The sequence below is a fragment of the Borostomias antarcticus genome (assembly GCF_949987555.1).
Source record: "Borostomias antarcticus genome assembly, chromosome: 20".
NCBI classification, from domain to species: domain Eukaryota; kingdom Metazoa; phylum Chordata; class Actinopteri; order Stomiiformes; family Stomiidae; genus Borostomias; species Borostomias antarcticus.
Genome location: NC_140253.1, coordinates 11,128,100 through 11,145,599, shown reverse-complemented (window position 1 = coordinate 11,145,599; position 17,500 = coordinate 11,128,100). Strand labels below are relative to the sequence as shown.

The following is a 17,500-nucleotide window of genomic DNA, read 5'->3' as shown; positions in this document are numbered from 1 at the left end:
CCCGTTTCCCGATTCTGGTCGTCTGCTGACACACGTCTGTTGCCGTCAACGACTGCCTCTCTCTCTGTTCTCCTCTCTCTTTCTCTCTCTCTCTCTCTCTCTCTCTCTCTCTCTCTCTCTCTATCTATCTATGATCTGAGTTGAAAGCAGAATCCTAATCATAACAGAGTGACATTTCTCTTAATCCGCTAGCCGTCCCTCACTCAGCGATGTGGGAGAGATTTAAACAACTGAGATGGAGATAATCAGCCAGGATCCCCATCCTTCCTCTCCCCTCCTTCATCTGTCCATCCTTCCTCTCCTTCCTCTCCCCTCCTTCATCTTTCTCCTTCCTCTCCTTCCTCTCCCCTCCTTCATCTGTCCATCCTTCCTCTCCTTCCTCTCCCCTCCTTCATCTGTCTCCTTCCTCTCCTTCCTCTCCCCTCCTTCATCTGTCCATCCTTCCTCTCCTTCCTCTGCTTCCTCTCCCCTTCTTCATCTGTCCATCCTTCCTCTCCCCTCCTTCTTCATCTCTCCTTCCTCTCCCCTTCTTCATCTGTCCATCCTTCCTCTCCCCTCCTTCATCTCAGTCCTTCCTCTGCCCTTCTTCATCTGTCTCTCCTTCCTCTCCCCTTCTTCATCTGTCTCTCCTTCCTCTCCCCCCCTTCATCTGTCCATCCTTCCTCTGCCCTTCTTCATCTGTCTCTCCTTCCTATCCCCTCCTTCATCTGTCCATCCTTCCTCTCCACTTCTTCACAGCCATCGTTCTTTGAACACTGTCAGCGGGTACGGGACAGCTTTCAGGCTCGGGTCTGATCTCAGTCAAACACTTTCAAACACACGAATGACGGGAACACCGCGCCACCGGTCCACTTCGGTCCGCGATCGGATCTCCGGGATTCCAGGAAGGTGAGAGCGAGCGTGACGGTACCGGCCGCCGTTCTCATCTACTACATCTGTGGTCTGTCGGAACCAGAAAGCTAGTTACGTTATTATTTATGAAGTTGTAGTTTAACCTAAGTCATGAAAATTACAAACTTTTATTTTGAAAGTTGGTCCCACCCAACAAGGACGTAAGATGGAATATGAGGAAGTGATTTTTTGTTCGTCGTTAGATGATTCCTGACACCTGTGGGTGTGACACAGTTTTTTACATTTTGTACACACAGACAGTACACATTCCGATCACACACACCATAATTTTAAGAGCACTTTCATTCATAGGAGAGCCCAGCAATGGTCGATACGGACTACGGACAAAGTGAGAAGAAGCAACGGACAGGTGCATTGAAACCACACCCACTCATGCCAGGATGCTGGCGAATTGATTTGTTTGGTAGCCACGCTCGCTCGCTCCCTGTTTTGAAACACACAACAGGTCCGTTGAATCCAACAAAGATGTAACCCAACATAACCTGACCCTCGGCGTCACCTAACACACTTAACAGGCCCTTATCGCTCGGCGTGGAAAAGCCTTCTGCAGTCTCTTTTCATCAGCAGGCGAGCGCGTGATGAGTCGTCGACCTTGAGGCGGTGTCATGAGTGACACGCCAGCGCCGGGGACGTTGGGCTGACGGGGAGTCCTGGCGGGGCGTTTTGTTTGCCACGCGTTCCGATTACGGCACGCCTCCGCCGCCGCTGTCTCCCCGTGGCGACCGCCGCCGCCCGCCCCGACGACGACGCCCGGCTCTGATCAGTCCTGATTTAGTTTTGTCAAATGTTTATTCATTAGCCTGCCCGTAATGACACACGTAGCGCGCGCGCACACACACACACACACGCACGCACACACACACAAACGTATGAAAACAACGCGCAACGGGCCTGGTTTTCCCAGCGTCTCTCCTAATATTTACATATTATACCCATTAGCATCACATATCAAAGAAGCGCCTGTCAGTCAATCACCATGCCCCATCTCCCCCCTGAAGGGAACATGATGAGATTGTCAGCTCTCCGTTCTTGTCATGCCGGTAATGAGGAGATATTACAGATAACACTCTCTCCCCACACTAGAACAAAGACCACCAGCGCCATTAGTGGCATAATCAGGTACATAGGCTCGAGTGTGTTTGTGTGTGTATGTGTGTGTGTGAGAGAGAGAGAGGGAGAGAGAGAGAAGGGGAGAGAGAGAGCAAGATGGAACATGTATGCAAGATTTGTGTGTGTGTGTGTGTGTGTGCATGTGTGCGTGTGTGTGAAAGAGAGAGAGAGCAAGAGAAGATACATAGGCTGGTGTGTGTGTCTCTGTGTGTGCGTGCGTGTGTGTGCATGTGTGCGTATGTGTGTCCCAGCTCTGTATGCAAAGTTCCCAGGGATGAGGTGCGGAAATCTGATTTGTTGACGCTGGTGCTGCAATGATGGAGGTATTATTTACCGCACTGCCACGGTGACCCGAGTCCAATTCTCTCGGTGACGGCAACCAGGTTACGCTGATTTCATTCCTTGTGGTTTGGGATGACGGAGCGGGACTGCGGGCTGGCGGAGGCGTGGCGTTCCCAGCGGTTAGCCAATAAGTAACCTGCATCCTGAAACTCACCAGCTTTTACTTCGACATCATGAACACAAACTAACAGCAGTCATCAATAATTTCCCAGAGCTGAACATTCTCGTCAAAACAATGTTACAACACTTCTTTGGGAAAATCGAACCGATAGGTGATAAGTACGGACTTTAATCACAGGCTTACGTGACGGCAGAAAAGCCTTGTATTAAGTAGAGTAGGCATGGAAGGGTGCTTGTTTGTAATGTTACCCCCCCCCCCCCCACACACACACACACACACACACACCCTGCCATCCGAGTTCTTACCAGGTAGGGCTGACTGCAGGCATCGCCAACGTCTCCAACATCACCTGCTTTGTTAATGCTTTAAAATCCTGTTTAAATACTGGACTGGAGTGTTCGGTGTGTGTTAACATATTAGCTGCAATCAATGAATGAATTCCGATGAATCGGGTGCATGTGGCCATGCTGTGTGTTCCCCTAATGATGGTCCATGTAGCACGTTGATGTCTGAATAAACAGTCAGGTTTAAACTGTAGGCTACAGGTGAATAATAGATGGTGTTCAGGCTAATGGTGGCCCATGCATTGTGTTGGGTGTTCGGTCTGTAAGGGTGCGCCAACACACACACACACACACACACACACACACACACACACACACACACACACACACACACACACACAGGGAGTAATTGGTGGTCTTTCTCTCTCACCCGTTTCCTCAAGTTTGAATTTATCACATTTAATTGCCAATTAATCTATCTGTGAGCATGTGTGCATTTGAGCAAGAGGGGTTGTGACTGTGTGTGTGTGTGTATGTGTGTGTGTGTGTGTGTGTGTGAGAGAGAGAGAGAGAGAGAGAGAGAGAGAGGTTTGGCTTGGGTGAATAAGCAATGGTGGTTTAGAACAGGTGCAGGCCATTCTGACAGTGGATGGACAGTGACTACTGTAGCTTCACCATTCTCACTATGTTTTAGACAGACACCTAACAAAAACAGTCATTGTATAATGCGGGGCTTGAGGGTTTCTTCTGCTCCTTCCTGCCTAAATAATTTCAAGATTTGTACATCAGAATCAGAGTCAGATTTCATTGTGGCCAGGTAGGTTTTCACACATGCTAGGAATGATGGACTGTTGGTGCATAATACATCATACAATCAATAGACAACAAAAGACAGGATGCAGGAAAAAGACAGGACAGTACAAATGACAGTGCAAACTAGAAATGATGCTCAGAGAGCTCAGACCTCCCATGCATGCCTTTTGTGGCTCTGTGCGCGCATACGTACGTTCGTAAGGTCGGCAGTTCTATGCCAGTCCAAACCCAATGTCTCTGTGACCTTCCCATGTTGAGATATGGCCGTTTCAAGTCCCCCATTCACAATGAATCAGGGGAATTTTTCGCCCCTAAGCCAAAGTCCAAGAAATGAATGGAGTTGAATAGCCGGCCATGTTTAGGCGTCTCGTGGACCCGCCCTTTGATTCGGATCCGCTCCAGAATGTAATGGGTTCTACGGTGGCCCATGCTACACCCCTCCACCGGGTTTCATGAAAATTGGTCTGGGCTGAGTTTCCCAGAGGCATCGTAGCGCTACGTTCATCGTAAGCTACGGCGTTCATCGTAGCGCTACGATGCCTCTGGGAAACTCAGCCCTGGGGCCTCATTTATCATTGAGGTACGCCTTCTTTTACACGGTCTTTTTCGCGATTTCAGGCGTACGCCATTTGCCCCCCCCACATTGCGATTTATCAAGCCGAAAGGGCGGAAATTTAGTCGCCTTTCTCCGCGCTTTTGTACGACACCTCTCAAGTTGTCGTACCGATTTACACGGTGTTCTACGCCCTCTTTGAACACAGGGGGAACTGGCGACGCAGGTGGTGCGTCGGTGAATTACTATGTTTGACGGAGAGAATAAGAGCGACAGTTCATGAACGCACAAACATGTAGGCTAATAGCCCAATTCAGCACAAACATATATCGCAATGCAAGATTAGACGTGTCCTCTAACCGGCTCATTAATGGTCCGATATGGATTTGTTCCCCAAACTAAACCTATGCGCTGTCCCAAACCTTTCCGCGCTATATGTCACACACCTAATGCAGGCACTCCATCAAACGGCAATAATTGACCAATTAGATTGTCATTAATATGTGATCATGTGGACCTGTTTGCTCTTTGGTAAGCATATAAATGACAGTCCTCCTGTGCGTAATGCGAGCCTAAATGAATCCGGCGCTACTCGGCCTACTGGCCGAGATAGAACTCCAAAGAGGTGACGGCGATGGCGACTGCACCCACATAAGGGCACCATCAGTGAATGAATACGTCTATGTGAATCGCTAAAATGTGCACACTAGAAATACCCAAATCATATGTGACATGCTCATCACAAGTGTAGTGGCACGGTGGCCTGGCTCCACGCATGACTCATTCATCCTGGCGCACAGCAGGGTGGGACTAGACTGGAGGCAGGCGCTGCGCGTGACGGCTGGCTTGTTGGTGTGTCCATAGCCAAGATACATATTCTTTGTCTTATTTACTTTTAATCTTTATTAGCATTTTCCATCCATACAACGACAATACAATAAAACATAAAAACCTACAATAACAGCTTATGGGTACATCCATCCATGCAGCTTTTTTTTCTTACTCAAATATGACAATTTTAGTATTAGTGGTATCATCACACTTCCTTCTATAATCCATCCATTTTTCCCATCTCCCTTCAAACTTTCCTTCCTGCATCCTCAATGCATGCGTGAACCTCTCCCTAACATACATCTCCTCCACAACACCCAGCCACTGCTCCTTGGTTGGGCGTTCCACCTTATACCAAGCCCTCGTTATTGTCTTTTTACTAGCAACCAATAGTACTTTCACTAGGTATCTGTCCCCTCCTTGTACATCATCCCGTGTTATGTTTGGCAAGATATATATTCAAAGCTGATAAGAAGGTGGAGGCCGGCGCGCTGGAGGTGGAGGCACTGGGGGTCGTGGCGCTGGAGGTGGAGGCTACAACTCGCGGGGGCACGACCGTCAGGTCAAGGACCACTGCAGACTCCCCCTCCTCTGAGTCCCACCCCACGTCAGAGTCTGGAGAAACAATTTCAATCATTTTCTTTGAGTTTGTCTGTGAACTTGATTATGCATTAAACATTTCATTGTGCAGCCATATTCATTTGATATGTTTTTCTGTTGGCAGTCAAATAAATGCTGTGATTTACCGGGTGATTTAGATGAGTCTTAATTTCCCAGAGGGGAAAATGTTTAATGTGTTCTAACATTATGAAGTGGTCATCTGCGTTATTGTTCCCTGTTTTTGGTCCTAATTTAATCATAGCCTACCACAGAATGTTTGCTTTCCTCACAGCCACATGTTACAGTATGTCCGTGTATGCCAAATCCTAGATGCACAAAACGTAGCTAAAGTAGGCTACTAAGCTGTAGGAGCAATCAGACAAAGGTAGGCTATTAATACTTTCCGAAGAGGATTGTCTTCCTCGCGTGGACCTCACCAACAAGCACATGCACCTCCGTCTCCGAGAAGTTCCTCTTCTTAGCTCTTCGTTCCATGTTTCATTGTCCCGCCTGGGTGCTCCACGCTAGCTTTTTAAGCCGGTTCCTTCCGGGAAACCACGTTTGGCCACTCATGGTTTTGACCATATATGGTTGGATTAGGGCGTGGCGAGGGCGGAACACGGGGCGCGTGCGCGTACGCTCTCTTCCCCGCCAGTCGTGCAGAAAAGGGCGTACGACCTTTTTGATAGATCCGAAAAGCGTGTATATATTCTCGTCGTACGCTCGATTTCGCATTTTCCGCGTTTTCGTCGTACGCCCTCTTTTACACCGGAATTTACACGCTCTTTGATAAATGAGGCCCCTGGTATTTTTTGCGTAATCCTGTTTATAGACCTACGGATGAACGTATACGGACGCCACATAGGGGAAAGGAAAATAGGATTCTGGGTTTTGCGGCAACTCTGTTTTAAGATATCACCCACAATATCCTCAAACGGACAGACCAGACCCCACTATGGGCCTAAACAATGAGACCTCACCAGGGGTCCCCTCCTTTCCCTTCTATCTCTGCTCTCTGTAATGTTTACTTCAGCTGTTGACCCTCAGAACTAGCCTACTCACTGATAATTGGCTAGTGAGTTTGCATATGCAGGTAAGGTCACACCCACACTGTTTATAATGCTCTGTTTTCTTGATAATAGTGGCTCTTGGTGGATGTTCCTTTCTCTTTGAGCCCAACTTTGCAAACTCGTGAACTATTTTGGAATAAAAGTAACCAGCTTGGACTTGCAAAGATGAACCTTGGCATTCTCGACTACTCTTTCCTTAATTATTAGAATAAATCTATAACAACACGCGCTCAAGCATAGCAATGAGCAGTACATGGCAAGTGTATTTTAAACAGGCTCTTTGCACTAGTAAAATGACCAGTCCTTTATTAGTTATAATTAGTGTTGGGGTTGCACAGATCAAGTAATTATGACAAGCAAAGTTCCCGCTGCAGCAGTCATTTCACTTGTATGCCAGCTGGTTAGTATTACATCATTTAAACAGCAACTGAAACAGTAGTAGCCTACTATCTTTACAGGTATTCACATAGAACTCTTGATAATATCTTTATATAATCTTTATTTTTCTGGAGTAGCCCCATCTGTGTCACGGATCTCTTGAAAGGGAGTTTACCTGGGGTAGCACTAGTTGCAAGCAAAGGCAGCATTCCTGGCTATGTTTGATGTTATCTATCTCCTCAGTGGAGCTGTGGGTGTTTGTTTCTCAAGACGGATTGCGTCGCACCCCACTGGCCTGTTTGAAGTGTGTGCATCGGTGTGTGTGTGTGTTTGTGTGTGTGTGTGTGAGAGAGAGAGACAGAGAGAGAGAGAGAGAGAGAGAGCGTGCAAAACTGTTTTGGTTGGGAGGAGAGAGGTACAGTATAGCAACTAAAGGCTGTGTGGCAGATATTGCACTAAACACGAGGTAGCCAGGACGAGCCCTCAGGATGCTGCCTGCTACCTTCTTCCACTATTATTTCTTGTTAGTCTATATCTTGGGGCATCACAAGTTGATAAAGAGCAATTCGGCCCCCCAACTCAGTCCCGTTTAGTCTCTGGGGGGCAAAAAAACTTTTTTGGGACCTGGCAAAATGATGTAAATAAAAATATGAAGGTACTACAATGGCGAAAATAGGCATATATCGGCTCAGTATTGAGCTAGCTAGTTGTTCTTCAGACGCTCACTCACATGCACTCGGCTACAATGGAAGTCAACAGGGCCAGTGAATTGTTGGGAAAAATATGATGCATGTGCTTTTCCCAGATGGGAAGAACAGGGTGTAATAATCTTACCAGTCTCAATATGCTCTCCTGGGAAATTTATCGCAATCCCGAAGCCTACACGGCTCTTCTCTGTCCAGGGCCCTGCAGTGGTGCGATGAACTGACCACTGACGTCAGGACAGCAGAGACGTTGCCCATCTTTCGCCACAGGCTCAAAACTCACCTCTTCAAGAAGTATCCTTCCTCTTAATCACCTGTTGATTTATATTCTGCTACTCTTGCACTTTGATTTTAGCACTAGATGCACTTATGCTCTTAATGAGTTATGGCTAGTAGTAGTACACTGACGACCTATGTTAAATGCAATTACTGTATTGTAAGTCACTTTGGATAAAAGTGTAAATGTGCTAAATGACTGTAATGTAATGATAATATTGAAAGACTTGATGAAACTCACTGGAAAGCGTAAATCACATGAAAATGAAGCAGAAATCAGTCACCATTGAGGACCAAGAACAGGAAGCAGCAGATCCACAGCCACTCCCATTCAGGGAACACTGTGTCCAGGAAACCAAGGAAGCTGCTCTTCTTGCCTGCAAGAAGAATCTAGTGGACACTTGCGAGGCAAACAGATCCAGAGAATCCCAAGCTGGACTGGTTTGAATATCAGCACCAGGGACCAAGAACCAATCTGATAAGATATTGTTAGGGATGCCCCATACAGTACCTATGCCTTCTGCTATGCCTCATACTTACACACGGACTAATGGGTCGACCCATTTACAGGGAAGTGGGAGCTCATTAGTATCTACCTCTATCATGGACACAGACACAGTCATTCAGGATCGGATGGGATAAGCAGATGAGGATGACATTGACATCGATTAAGGTAACAACAGGTGATCATCAGGTATAAAAGGACATAGATAGGCTGGTATTGGGTTTCTAGACTGATAGAATACGGATAGTAAATTGACAGTTTGGGAACCTTAAATGTCTACTTGCGTACCTAGGACTAGAAGGAGGAATTGATTGATTGATTGATTGATTGGTTGATTGATTGATTGATTGATTGATTGATTGATTGATTGATTGATTGTATTAGAAATTATGTTAAAATACATATAGGGCTGCCCAGTTGGGAAATGATACATCATTAATCCATTCTGACAAGGATTAAAAACACAATAAAGTCTGGCGACTTATTTCCCTTGCGGTCCTCTTCAGGCAAGCAGGATGTGCAACATGCAATTTGGGTGCAAAACAGCAAAGACATTGTGCAAAGAATATTCAGACTCATAAAATAGATAATCAGACATCATAAAATTACATTAACATTTTTGACAATGAAAAATTACACACTACAAGGAATACCAAACCTATGCATGCCTTTATTGATTACCACTTACGTGAGGATGTCTTAAAGCTGGATAGCCCTGTGGTCATGTTTTCTTAGCGGAAAGACTGTTCCATAATACTGCTGTTGAGTAGAGGAAAGTGACCTGACCATAAGGAACTGATTAGTACTGATAAGATACTGTAAGGACAAGCGGTGACAAGAATTCCAATGTGCCTGTACCTGTTACACATGGCAAATACACGTTCTATTGTATTCTATTCTTCTTCTATTCTATCCCTATGGCAAAGGCACTTGCCTCTGACCTGATAAAAGCATATGGGATTGGTGAGCAATGCTATGCAACCTTCAAGGATGAATGACTAGATGAAGACCCACCAGCAAAGAAATTCCATGACTCCATAAAACCAACAAGCTGAAAACTTTCAGTGATGTGTGGAAGGGCAGCCATCTTGAAAGAAGACAGATCCTTGTTTGGACCTATAATGATGGCACAAGGGCACAGTCTACATAATGGAAGATATCCTTTCTCATCCTCTTGGACCATTGCCCTGGGCCCTGTCCACACAAGATGGATTGCTGAGAAAAACAAATAAAGCTTATTTTGCCATAACCTTGGAGACAAAGTAATAGTAGACTCCCAGGAAACTCTGCTACAGTGAGTGAGGGACTGAACTGGTTGATGAACTTGCTCCAAAGAGTGAAATGTGATCAAGTTACTTTCAGAGATGCTGCCACAACAATTCTGGGTATGGCTCAGAGCGAGAGAGAAGGCAGTCAGAGCAGCAGAATTATTCAGAATTATTTAGCCAGCGACTGATGCTGTCCTGGATCTACTGGCCTGTCCCAAGATGTATGTTTGTTGGAAATGGCCTCTGGTGACTGACGTGTAGGCTGGTAGACTGTGAGAACCAGGCATCCACCTCAGAGAGTGCGGAAAGTATAGATACAATTATTATGAATATTAGGTTATGATGAAAGTATGGAAGACAAAGTATGGAAAGCAGTAAAATATATTTCAGTCGAGATCACTTTAGTCAAAATTGACCCATTTATTAGCATGCAACAATATACAGCATATGAATTTTGGCGGTGTGCTCTGTTCGGGGGGCCCCCTGCCTTCCACACATGTGGAAAGTGCGTTAGAAGGGGGAGGCAATCTAGATGTTCCCCCCCTCTGGGTCGCTTGGCCCGGAGTGCCGGAAGAGGGAACGGCATCTAGCCCCCTGCCTCTATGACGATCAGAGTGGGCCGCGATCTAGCACTCTAGCGAGCTGAACCAATGCTATGACAGCTGACAGTCAGCTGGTGGGTTGCGTCATACAGGGTGTGACTGATTAGCCTCTGCAGATTAGCCCGGCATTGACGTCCCTGCCTCGCCTGAAGTTGCGTCGGAGACTTCATTATTTTAACAAAAAAGGGAGCTAGATTATGATCCACACACACACACACACACACACACACGTTTTTCCTAGAATTCAGTATCTATATAGTCCAGGGGCCAATCCAGATTTTGGTACCACCTGAGGTGACCAAAGAATATTGGTATTTTTGCCTTCCTACGTGTCTATTTAAAATCTTTGTATGTTAACCCTACCTATCTAGTAGCTTAATGATAGATAGATAGATAGATAGATAGATAGATAGATAGATAGATAATGATCTTGATATAATCAGAATCATAATATAACTATTGCCATTGTACTTTTACATACATAGGAATAGTAATCACTCTATACACAAACCTGTCCCCATATACAACAACAAAACCCTGATTCTTGCATATATCATTTATTTCGACTACTGGACAATATTTATGGAAACCAATGGTCTTACAAACAATGATTACTGTATGCCTCCAGTGTGTATTATCTTTCCCATACACTCAAGCATTGGTATAAAGTCACAGAGTTAACCCTTTGATGCACAAGCTATGCAAACCCCTTGTAATGCACTGTGCAATGGGCAAACATTACCACAAATCACATTTTTTATTTTTCCTTTCTTACTTTATGAACATGAAAAGTTGAAAGGATACACATACTGTTTGTAAGATGACCAGATGGAAAGAAGAGGCTCAAAGTGTTGTCTAGTAAAAGTCAACATTTTGTAGCATGAAAGTGTCCGAGCTAATCTTTTCATTACTTCATGAAGAAATGCAGTTTTTGTCACAATATGTATGCATTTATGGGTCAACTTATTTTGTCAAAGGTCTGCCATTCTTCTCTCTGGGCTCCCCAAAACATGTCTTTCAATATTTTTTCTGAAAATAACTAGTTCCTGCTGATGCAACTAGTATTGTATTTGTGTGACAATGTAATGAGTTTGGTTGTTACAGTACATAAAGTTAATTTAACATTTTGAGCCCCAATGCTGGATCAAAATACATTTTCTTAAAGCCCCCACACCGCAGTACCCCACAATACAATAGGCACAAGCACTACATACAACAAACATTAACTATATGTTCTCTATATCTATATGCTCTAATCTATATGTTAAAAACTTACTTTATGGTATACCGCTCTGAATGTATATTTATTTACAAATAACAATGTTTAATGCACTGTAATTAGGAGTAATGTGAACTACAATAGCCAAAACACAGTAACAGAAGCCTTACTGTATGAGGAATGTAACTAACTGGACCAGCAGGTCCAAGCAGCAGTGGGAGGAGTTGTTAAGATCAGTGATGATCATTAGATAAGTAATAATGTAGAGAACAAAACCACTGCAGCTCCTCATATCTAAAGTGGCCTCATACCTAAAAAAAATTCCTAAGCCCAAAGGAATGAAGCGAGTGAGTCGATTAAGGTCACAACAGGTGATCATCAGGTCAAAAAGGACGCAGAGAGGCTGGTATTGGGTTCTTATCTTCAGAAGTGTTTGTTTGAAAGTGAACCCACATATAGATACAATATCTTCAACATTATAACAGAACATAAAGAGAACAGGGGAAAAGGGATGGCCCCGAATACAGATACGTTATTCGGAAAGGCACAGATAATGCAAAGGAAACAGATATTCTATCCAAAGTTACTCATTAAAAACATAAGAAAAAACATGTGCGTCATCCGCATTAGCATATTGTTATGTTGATGAGTGAATCACAGGAGACGCCGCGCTAATCCATTAAGAGACCACTGGGAATGGCTACAGCCAGGCGGTGAGAAGGACACATTTTCACTTTTCAGAAACTCCTTTTCCAGTGAGTGTTCAACTTAAGAGACCAGTGGATTTGATTTACATTGAATTCGCACTCATGTCTGTGAACCATTCACAAACTTGACTTACACACAAAATCCTACGTGGAAATCACACAAGCATCAAAAAGATTTCAGGCCACACCTCCAGTAATCAGCAGAAAGAGGTATTTTAACCTTCACTCAGGATAGAGATTGTTCCTGCTTTACAGCAGAGAGCCTGGTTCTTGTGAGGAAACTTCTCTATAGTCTCTGCAGGACCTGGAGAGGTTTGTAGGCGGATCTGGAGAGGAAGGCTTTGTTGTCTTTAAACTGGCCTCCTCGCTGTCTTGGATGAGGAGAAAGACAACCAGTTCTATGATGCTTTCAGAAAGATTCCTCAAAGGTTAAGAGCTGGATGGAGGTGTGGCTGACATTCAATTCAACACAACCTTTCAAGCCCCAAAGCAACATACTGTAATAGACTTGCACTACTACCTCAACATGCAGTAGGCTATCATTTGCTACGTAATCCTTAAGCATAATATCCCTAAACTGAATCTGAATCTGCCTTATCTCATTATCTCACATTAGCTGTCACACACACATATTGTATGTGCCTTATCTTTAGTCACTGAAGTCTCTTCATGGAATGCGTTGCTGTTTGTGTTTCAGGTTGTGTGGAGATACACTGGGCCCATCCCAGACAACGCTCCCACGAACGTCAAGGTCATGAAGTGGCTCCCTCAGAATGATCTTCTGGGTGGGTCCTATCTCCTTCAAACATCTAATTTCAGGAGAAAAACATGAGTTAAACGAGTATTACTATGATGTGCTTACACCTGATACTTTTGTGTAGAGGGGAAATACATTTCCCCAACTAATTTTGACTGTCGTCTTTGGGTTTCCTGTAGGTCATCCCAAGGCCAGAGCCTTCATCACCCACGGAGGATCACATGGAATCTATGAGAGTGTCTGCAACGGCATTCCCATGGTGATGCCGCCATTGTTTGGTGACCAGCCGGACAACGTGGTGGTCCGCGGCGTGGCAGACGTCCTCAGCATCTTTGACGTGATGTCCGAAAAACTGCTAGAGACTCCCAACAAGGTCATCAATGACATAAAGTCAGATATGAAGCAATGTCCGATAACACTCATCCCCATGTACTGTCACCATTATAACTGCTCATTTGCCTGGGTCTAATCTAAGGGTCCAGATATTCTTAACATCCGAATGCTGATGCCCCTGGAAGTCCTCATTGGTATTGTACGCTTATTGAAAGCATCCATTTCAAGGAGAGTAGCTGGAGCATGAATCTGTTCAGTCCTGTCTCCACGGTTACAAAGAGGAGATGGTTCAGCTCTCCTCAGTGCTCAGGGACCGTCCCTCCGAGCCGCTGGAGTTCTGGACTGAGTTCGTTATGAGGCACAAAGGAGCGGAGCATCTCAGGCCGGCTGCTCATGACCTGACCTGGCTCCAGTATCTCAGTCTGGATGTCAGTGGCCTCCTTCTTGTCGTACTTGTAGTTATCGTGCCGACTATCAAGGGCTGCCTGTTCTGTTTCCATAAATGCGTGACAGGACTCTGGAGACGAAGGCGGAGTAAATGTCTTGACCGCGTCTCTCTGGTTTTGATTGAGTGTCAGTAATTAAGGAGCAGGTTGAAGGAAGTGAATGTCTGACTAATATTAGACAAAGACTGTGTGTGTGTGTTTGTGTGTGTGTGCGTGCGTAAGTGTGTTATATCTCTCGATTATTTTGCAACATTCACTTGATGCATTAGATTCAAGCTTGAAAATTCCATATCCTTTATTAGTTACATGATCCATCATACGTATAGGAGGAGTGAATCACAGGAGACGCTGTGCTAATCTGATAAGAGAATACTGGCAAAATACTGGCAATGCCTCCGGCGAGGCAGTAAGAGAAGGACACATGTTCACTCACCCACTGTCAGATAAAGTTGAAAGGTCAAGCAGCAAGTTTCTTAATTCAGCTTATGTTAGCTGTTCATTCCATTTTGGTAGGTATGGATTTGAAAGCGTGTTCCATTGGCAGACTTTATATCCATTGCAGTTGTAGAGAACGTTGTAGGGAAAAACATGGCTAGAGCCATAACGTTACAGTAGATAAGAGTAACGCTATTGTCAACTAGACATATTTTATTGTGTTTTATCTTCCATCGTTTTTTTCCTGTTTATTCTTTATTTTGTCTATTTTTATGTGAAGCACTCCAGGCATGTACATTCTGTTGTAAAGAAATTTGAGCTGCATTTATTTGTATGAAAGGTGTTATACAATTAAAGTGTATTGTAATAATAATACTTATTATTATTATCATAATGAAAACCGTCCATCGTCAAAGTCGTGAAAAAATTTAAACTACACACGGTCAGTCAACATAATTCAAGGTACTTAATTAAGCTGAAGGCACCTCGTCAATGATTAAATGTATGAGTAAACACTCATGATAATAAATAAATAAATAAATAAATAAATAAATAAATAAATAAATAAATAAATAAATAAATAAATAAATAAATAAATAAATAAATAAATAAATAAATAAATAAATAAATAAATGAAAGCTTTGGGCTGGCATTGATGCGAGAACAACAACGTTAGCCTAGCTAGATGCTGGAGGTAGCTAAGTCTGCCAGGTATCCACCGTAGCTAGTGGTATAAATGTATGTTTACAAACATGGGGATGTCCGTAATCTGATATATAACAACATTAGTTTAGCTTGACGGCGCCAAACCATGTTTGATCACCTTACCTCAAACTAACTTACCTCAGACCAGTGTTAGCTATTAGTCTGCTAGCTAGCAAGCTAGCAAGAGCTATTTGTTAACTATCAACATTGAGTTGTAAAGAATTTGCAAAATGCGCTGGCTAATCCATGCAAATGATAATTGTGACTGAATGTCCACTATTACAGACTTGAGTAGTTAACTTTACAGATGTCAAATAATAATCTTATGGTGATACTTTACCTTGAGGGTGGGATGACAAATTGCTACCTTCCAGTCAAATACACACTTCAAAACTCAAGTGCTGGAGATAGGAGGCTTCTTCTAACACTTCTGACATCCCATAGAGATACGTGTTGAATAGATGATTTAATAAAACATATTTTCGTTGGTCATTTAGACACCCACTGCTGACAGTAGATGAAGGAGAACATGCACATCCCATATATAGTCTAAAGTCAAAATCGCCAAAACTGGAGATATGCGGTATTCATTGGACAATGACAACATACAATACTAGAAATGGCGCTCAGAGAGCACAGACCTCCACCCATGAATGAATTGCGTGGCTCTGTGCTTGTGCACATACGCGCGAGCAGGACATGTTTGGTATTGCTCTCACCCCGTCCGTCACTGGGGCGGAGGTAATGACACATTATATAATAGCGCAAGAGTTAAACAGACTGGAAATATTCATGTCTTTTAAGTTTTTCTCTTCCCAGCTCTCCCCTCTTTCTCGTTTCTTCTCTTTCGTGATCGCCCTCCTCCCCCCCTACTCATCTCCATCTCCGCCTGCTCTCTTTCTCCCCTCCTCCCTCCTCCCTCCCGCTCTCCTCTCTCCTCCTCCTGCTCTCCTCTCTCCTCCTCCCCCTCTCTCTCTCCGTGTGAATTAATCATCCAGGGGTATTAGAAGGCGAGCTCATGCGATCAGCCTCACAGAGCTTTACTGTCCGCCGGCCGGCCGGTGATTGACCCGGTGATTGACGAGACGTAAGACGACACCGGCTCAGACACATGTTCCTGCTCGGAAGGTCAATATCAACAGCTACCCGTCGCTAGGGAGACCCATCTATGACATGAAAGGTTAGCCGCATTAGCCACCGGTGGCTAAGGGCCAAGGCCGATAAGATGGGCCGGCTGTAGCTCAGGAAGTAGAGCGGGTCGTCCGATGTCGGCGGCTCGAAACCCGGCTCCTCCTGTCCTCATGTCGAAGTGTCCTTGGGCAAGACACTGAACCCCAAATTGCCCCCAATGAGCAGGATAGCACCTTGCATGGCAGCTGCCGCCATTGGTGTGTATGTGTGTGTGAATGGGTGAATGAGAGGCCTTCATTGTAAAGCACTTTGGATAAAAATGCAATATAAGCACAGTCCATTTACTATTACCATTTACTAGGCCCGGAAGCAGGGGGTTCGAGTACAGCGTCGGCCCGTTAAGACGTGACTTGAGGCGGGGTGATGATGTCGGGGAGCGGATGGCGAATTCCAATGCCTCCTTTTGTATTACAAAGAAAGTGCCAAAGCCCATTATCCAAAACGGAAGAGAAAGTCACAACAACGTAGATACGCCAGTGATGTTTGCGGCTTGTGCTCCAGCACCCTCGATAATTCAACATCGTCGCGTTTCCCAGAGGCAGTTCAGCAGGGTTGCTCCTTGATGTGCCATTCGAAGTCTCGCAAACACGAACCCTGCGGATTCAACATTGAATGCCACATAAACAACTGTTGTCACAAAGCGCATGCTCTCTCAACCTCCTATTCTCTCTGGTTTTGTAACCATTATGAGAGCTGACACACACACACACACACACACACAGGCACGTGGCTGTTGGAGGTGTGGGCGGTCACGGTCACAAAAAACAGGTGGGCGTGTGAATCGTTGGCGAGGTTGTCGTCGGTCACCTGCCAAAGTTGAGGCCGTTTGAAGTCGATTCTTAACTACCACACGGAGGATCAAAGGAAAGTCTCCCGCGGGGCTCGGCACACACACACACACACACACACACACACACACACACACACACACACGCACACACACACGCACGCACAGACGTACACACAAACACAAAGAAAGAAACATAAAAAGAAACAGTGAAACAGAATTAAGGAGAGAAAAAGAGAGCAAGGGAAAGGGGGCGGGGGAGAAGGAGAGAGAGAGAGATAGAGAGGGAGAGAGAGAGAGATAGAGAGAGAGAGAGAGAGAGAGAGAGAGAGAGAGAGATAGAGAGAGATGCCCCGAGTCATTCACTTGACATTGCCTTTCTTCAACTTTGTCTGTTCCTGTATTTATTTAATGCGGTGCACATGAATAAATGAGGAAGGAAGAGAGAGAGAGAGAGAGAGAGATAGAGAGAGAGAGGGAGGGAGTGGGGAGTATGTGACGGGTTTCATTCCTCCCTCAGTTTGTCTCTCTCATCTCTCTTCACTCGCTCT

The 17,500-nt window shown here is 44.8% G+C and overlaps 1 protein-coding gene across 1 annotated transcript in view; it reads left to right on the top strand.

Moving 5' to 3' along the window:
* Nucleotides 1-13,521, top strand: part of LOC311322583 (UDP-glucuronosyltransferase-like) — a gene marked incomplete at both ends in the record, with an annotated part of 49,436 nt that extends 35,915 nt beyond the window's left edge. The window contains 3 exons of the mRNA XM_084454670.1: nt 12,680-12,724; nt 12,993-13,080; nt 13,232-13,521. Of these exons, the coding sequence (XP_084310796.1) occupies nt 12,680-12,724; nt 12,993-13,080; nt 13,232-13,521 (423 nt within the window). The remainder of the gene's footprint in view (nt 1-12,679; nt 12,725-12,992; nt 13,081-13,231) is intronic.
* Nucleotides 13,522-17,500: the final 3,979 nt, after the last annotated feature.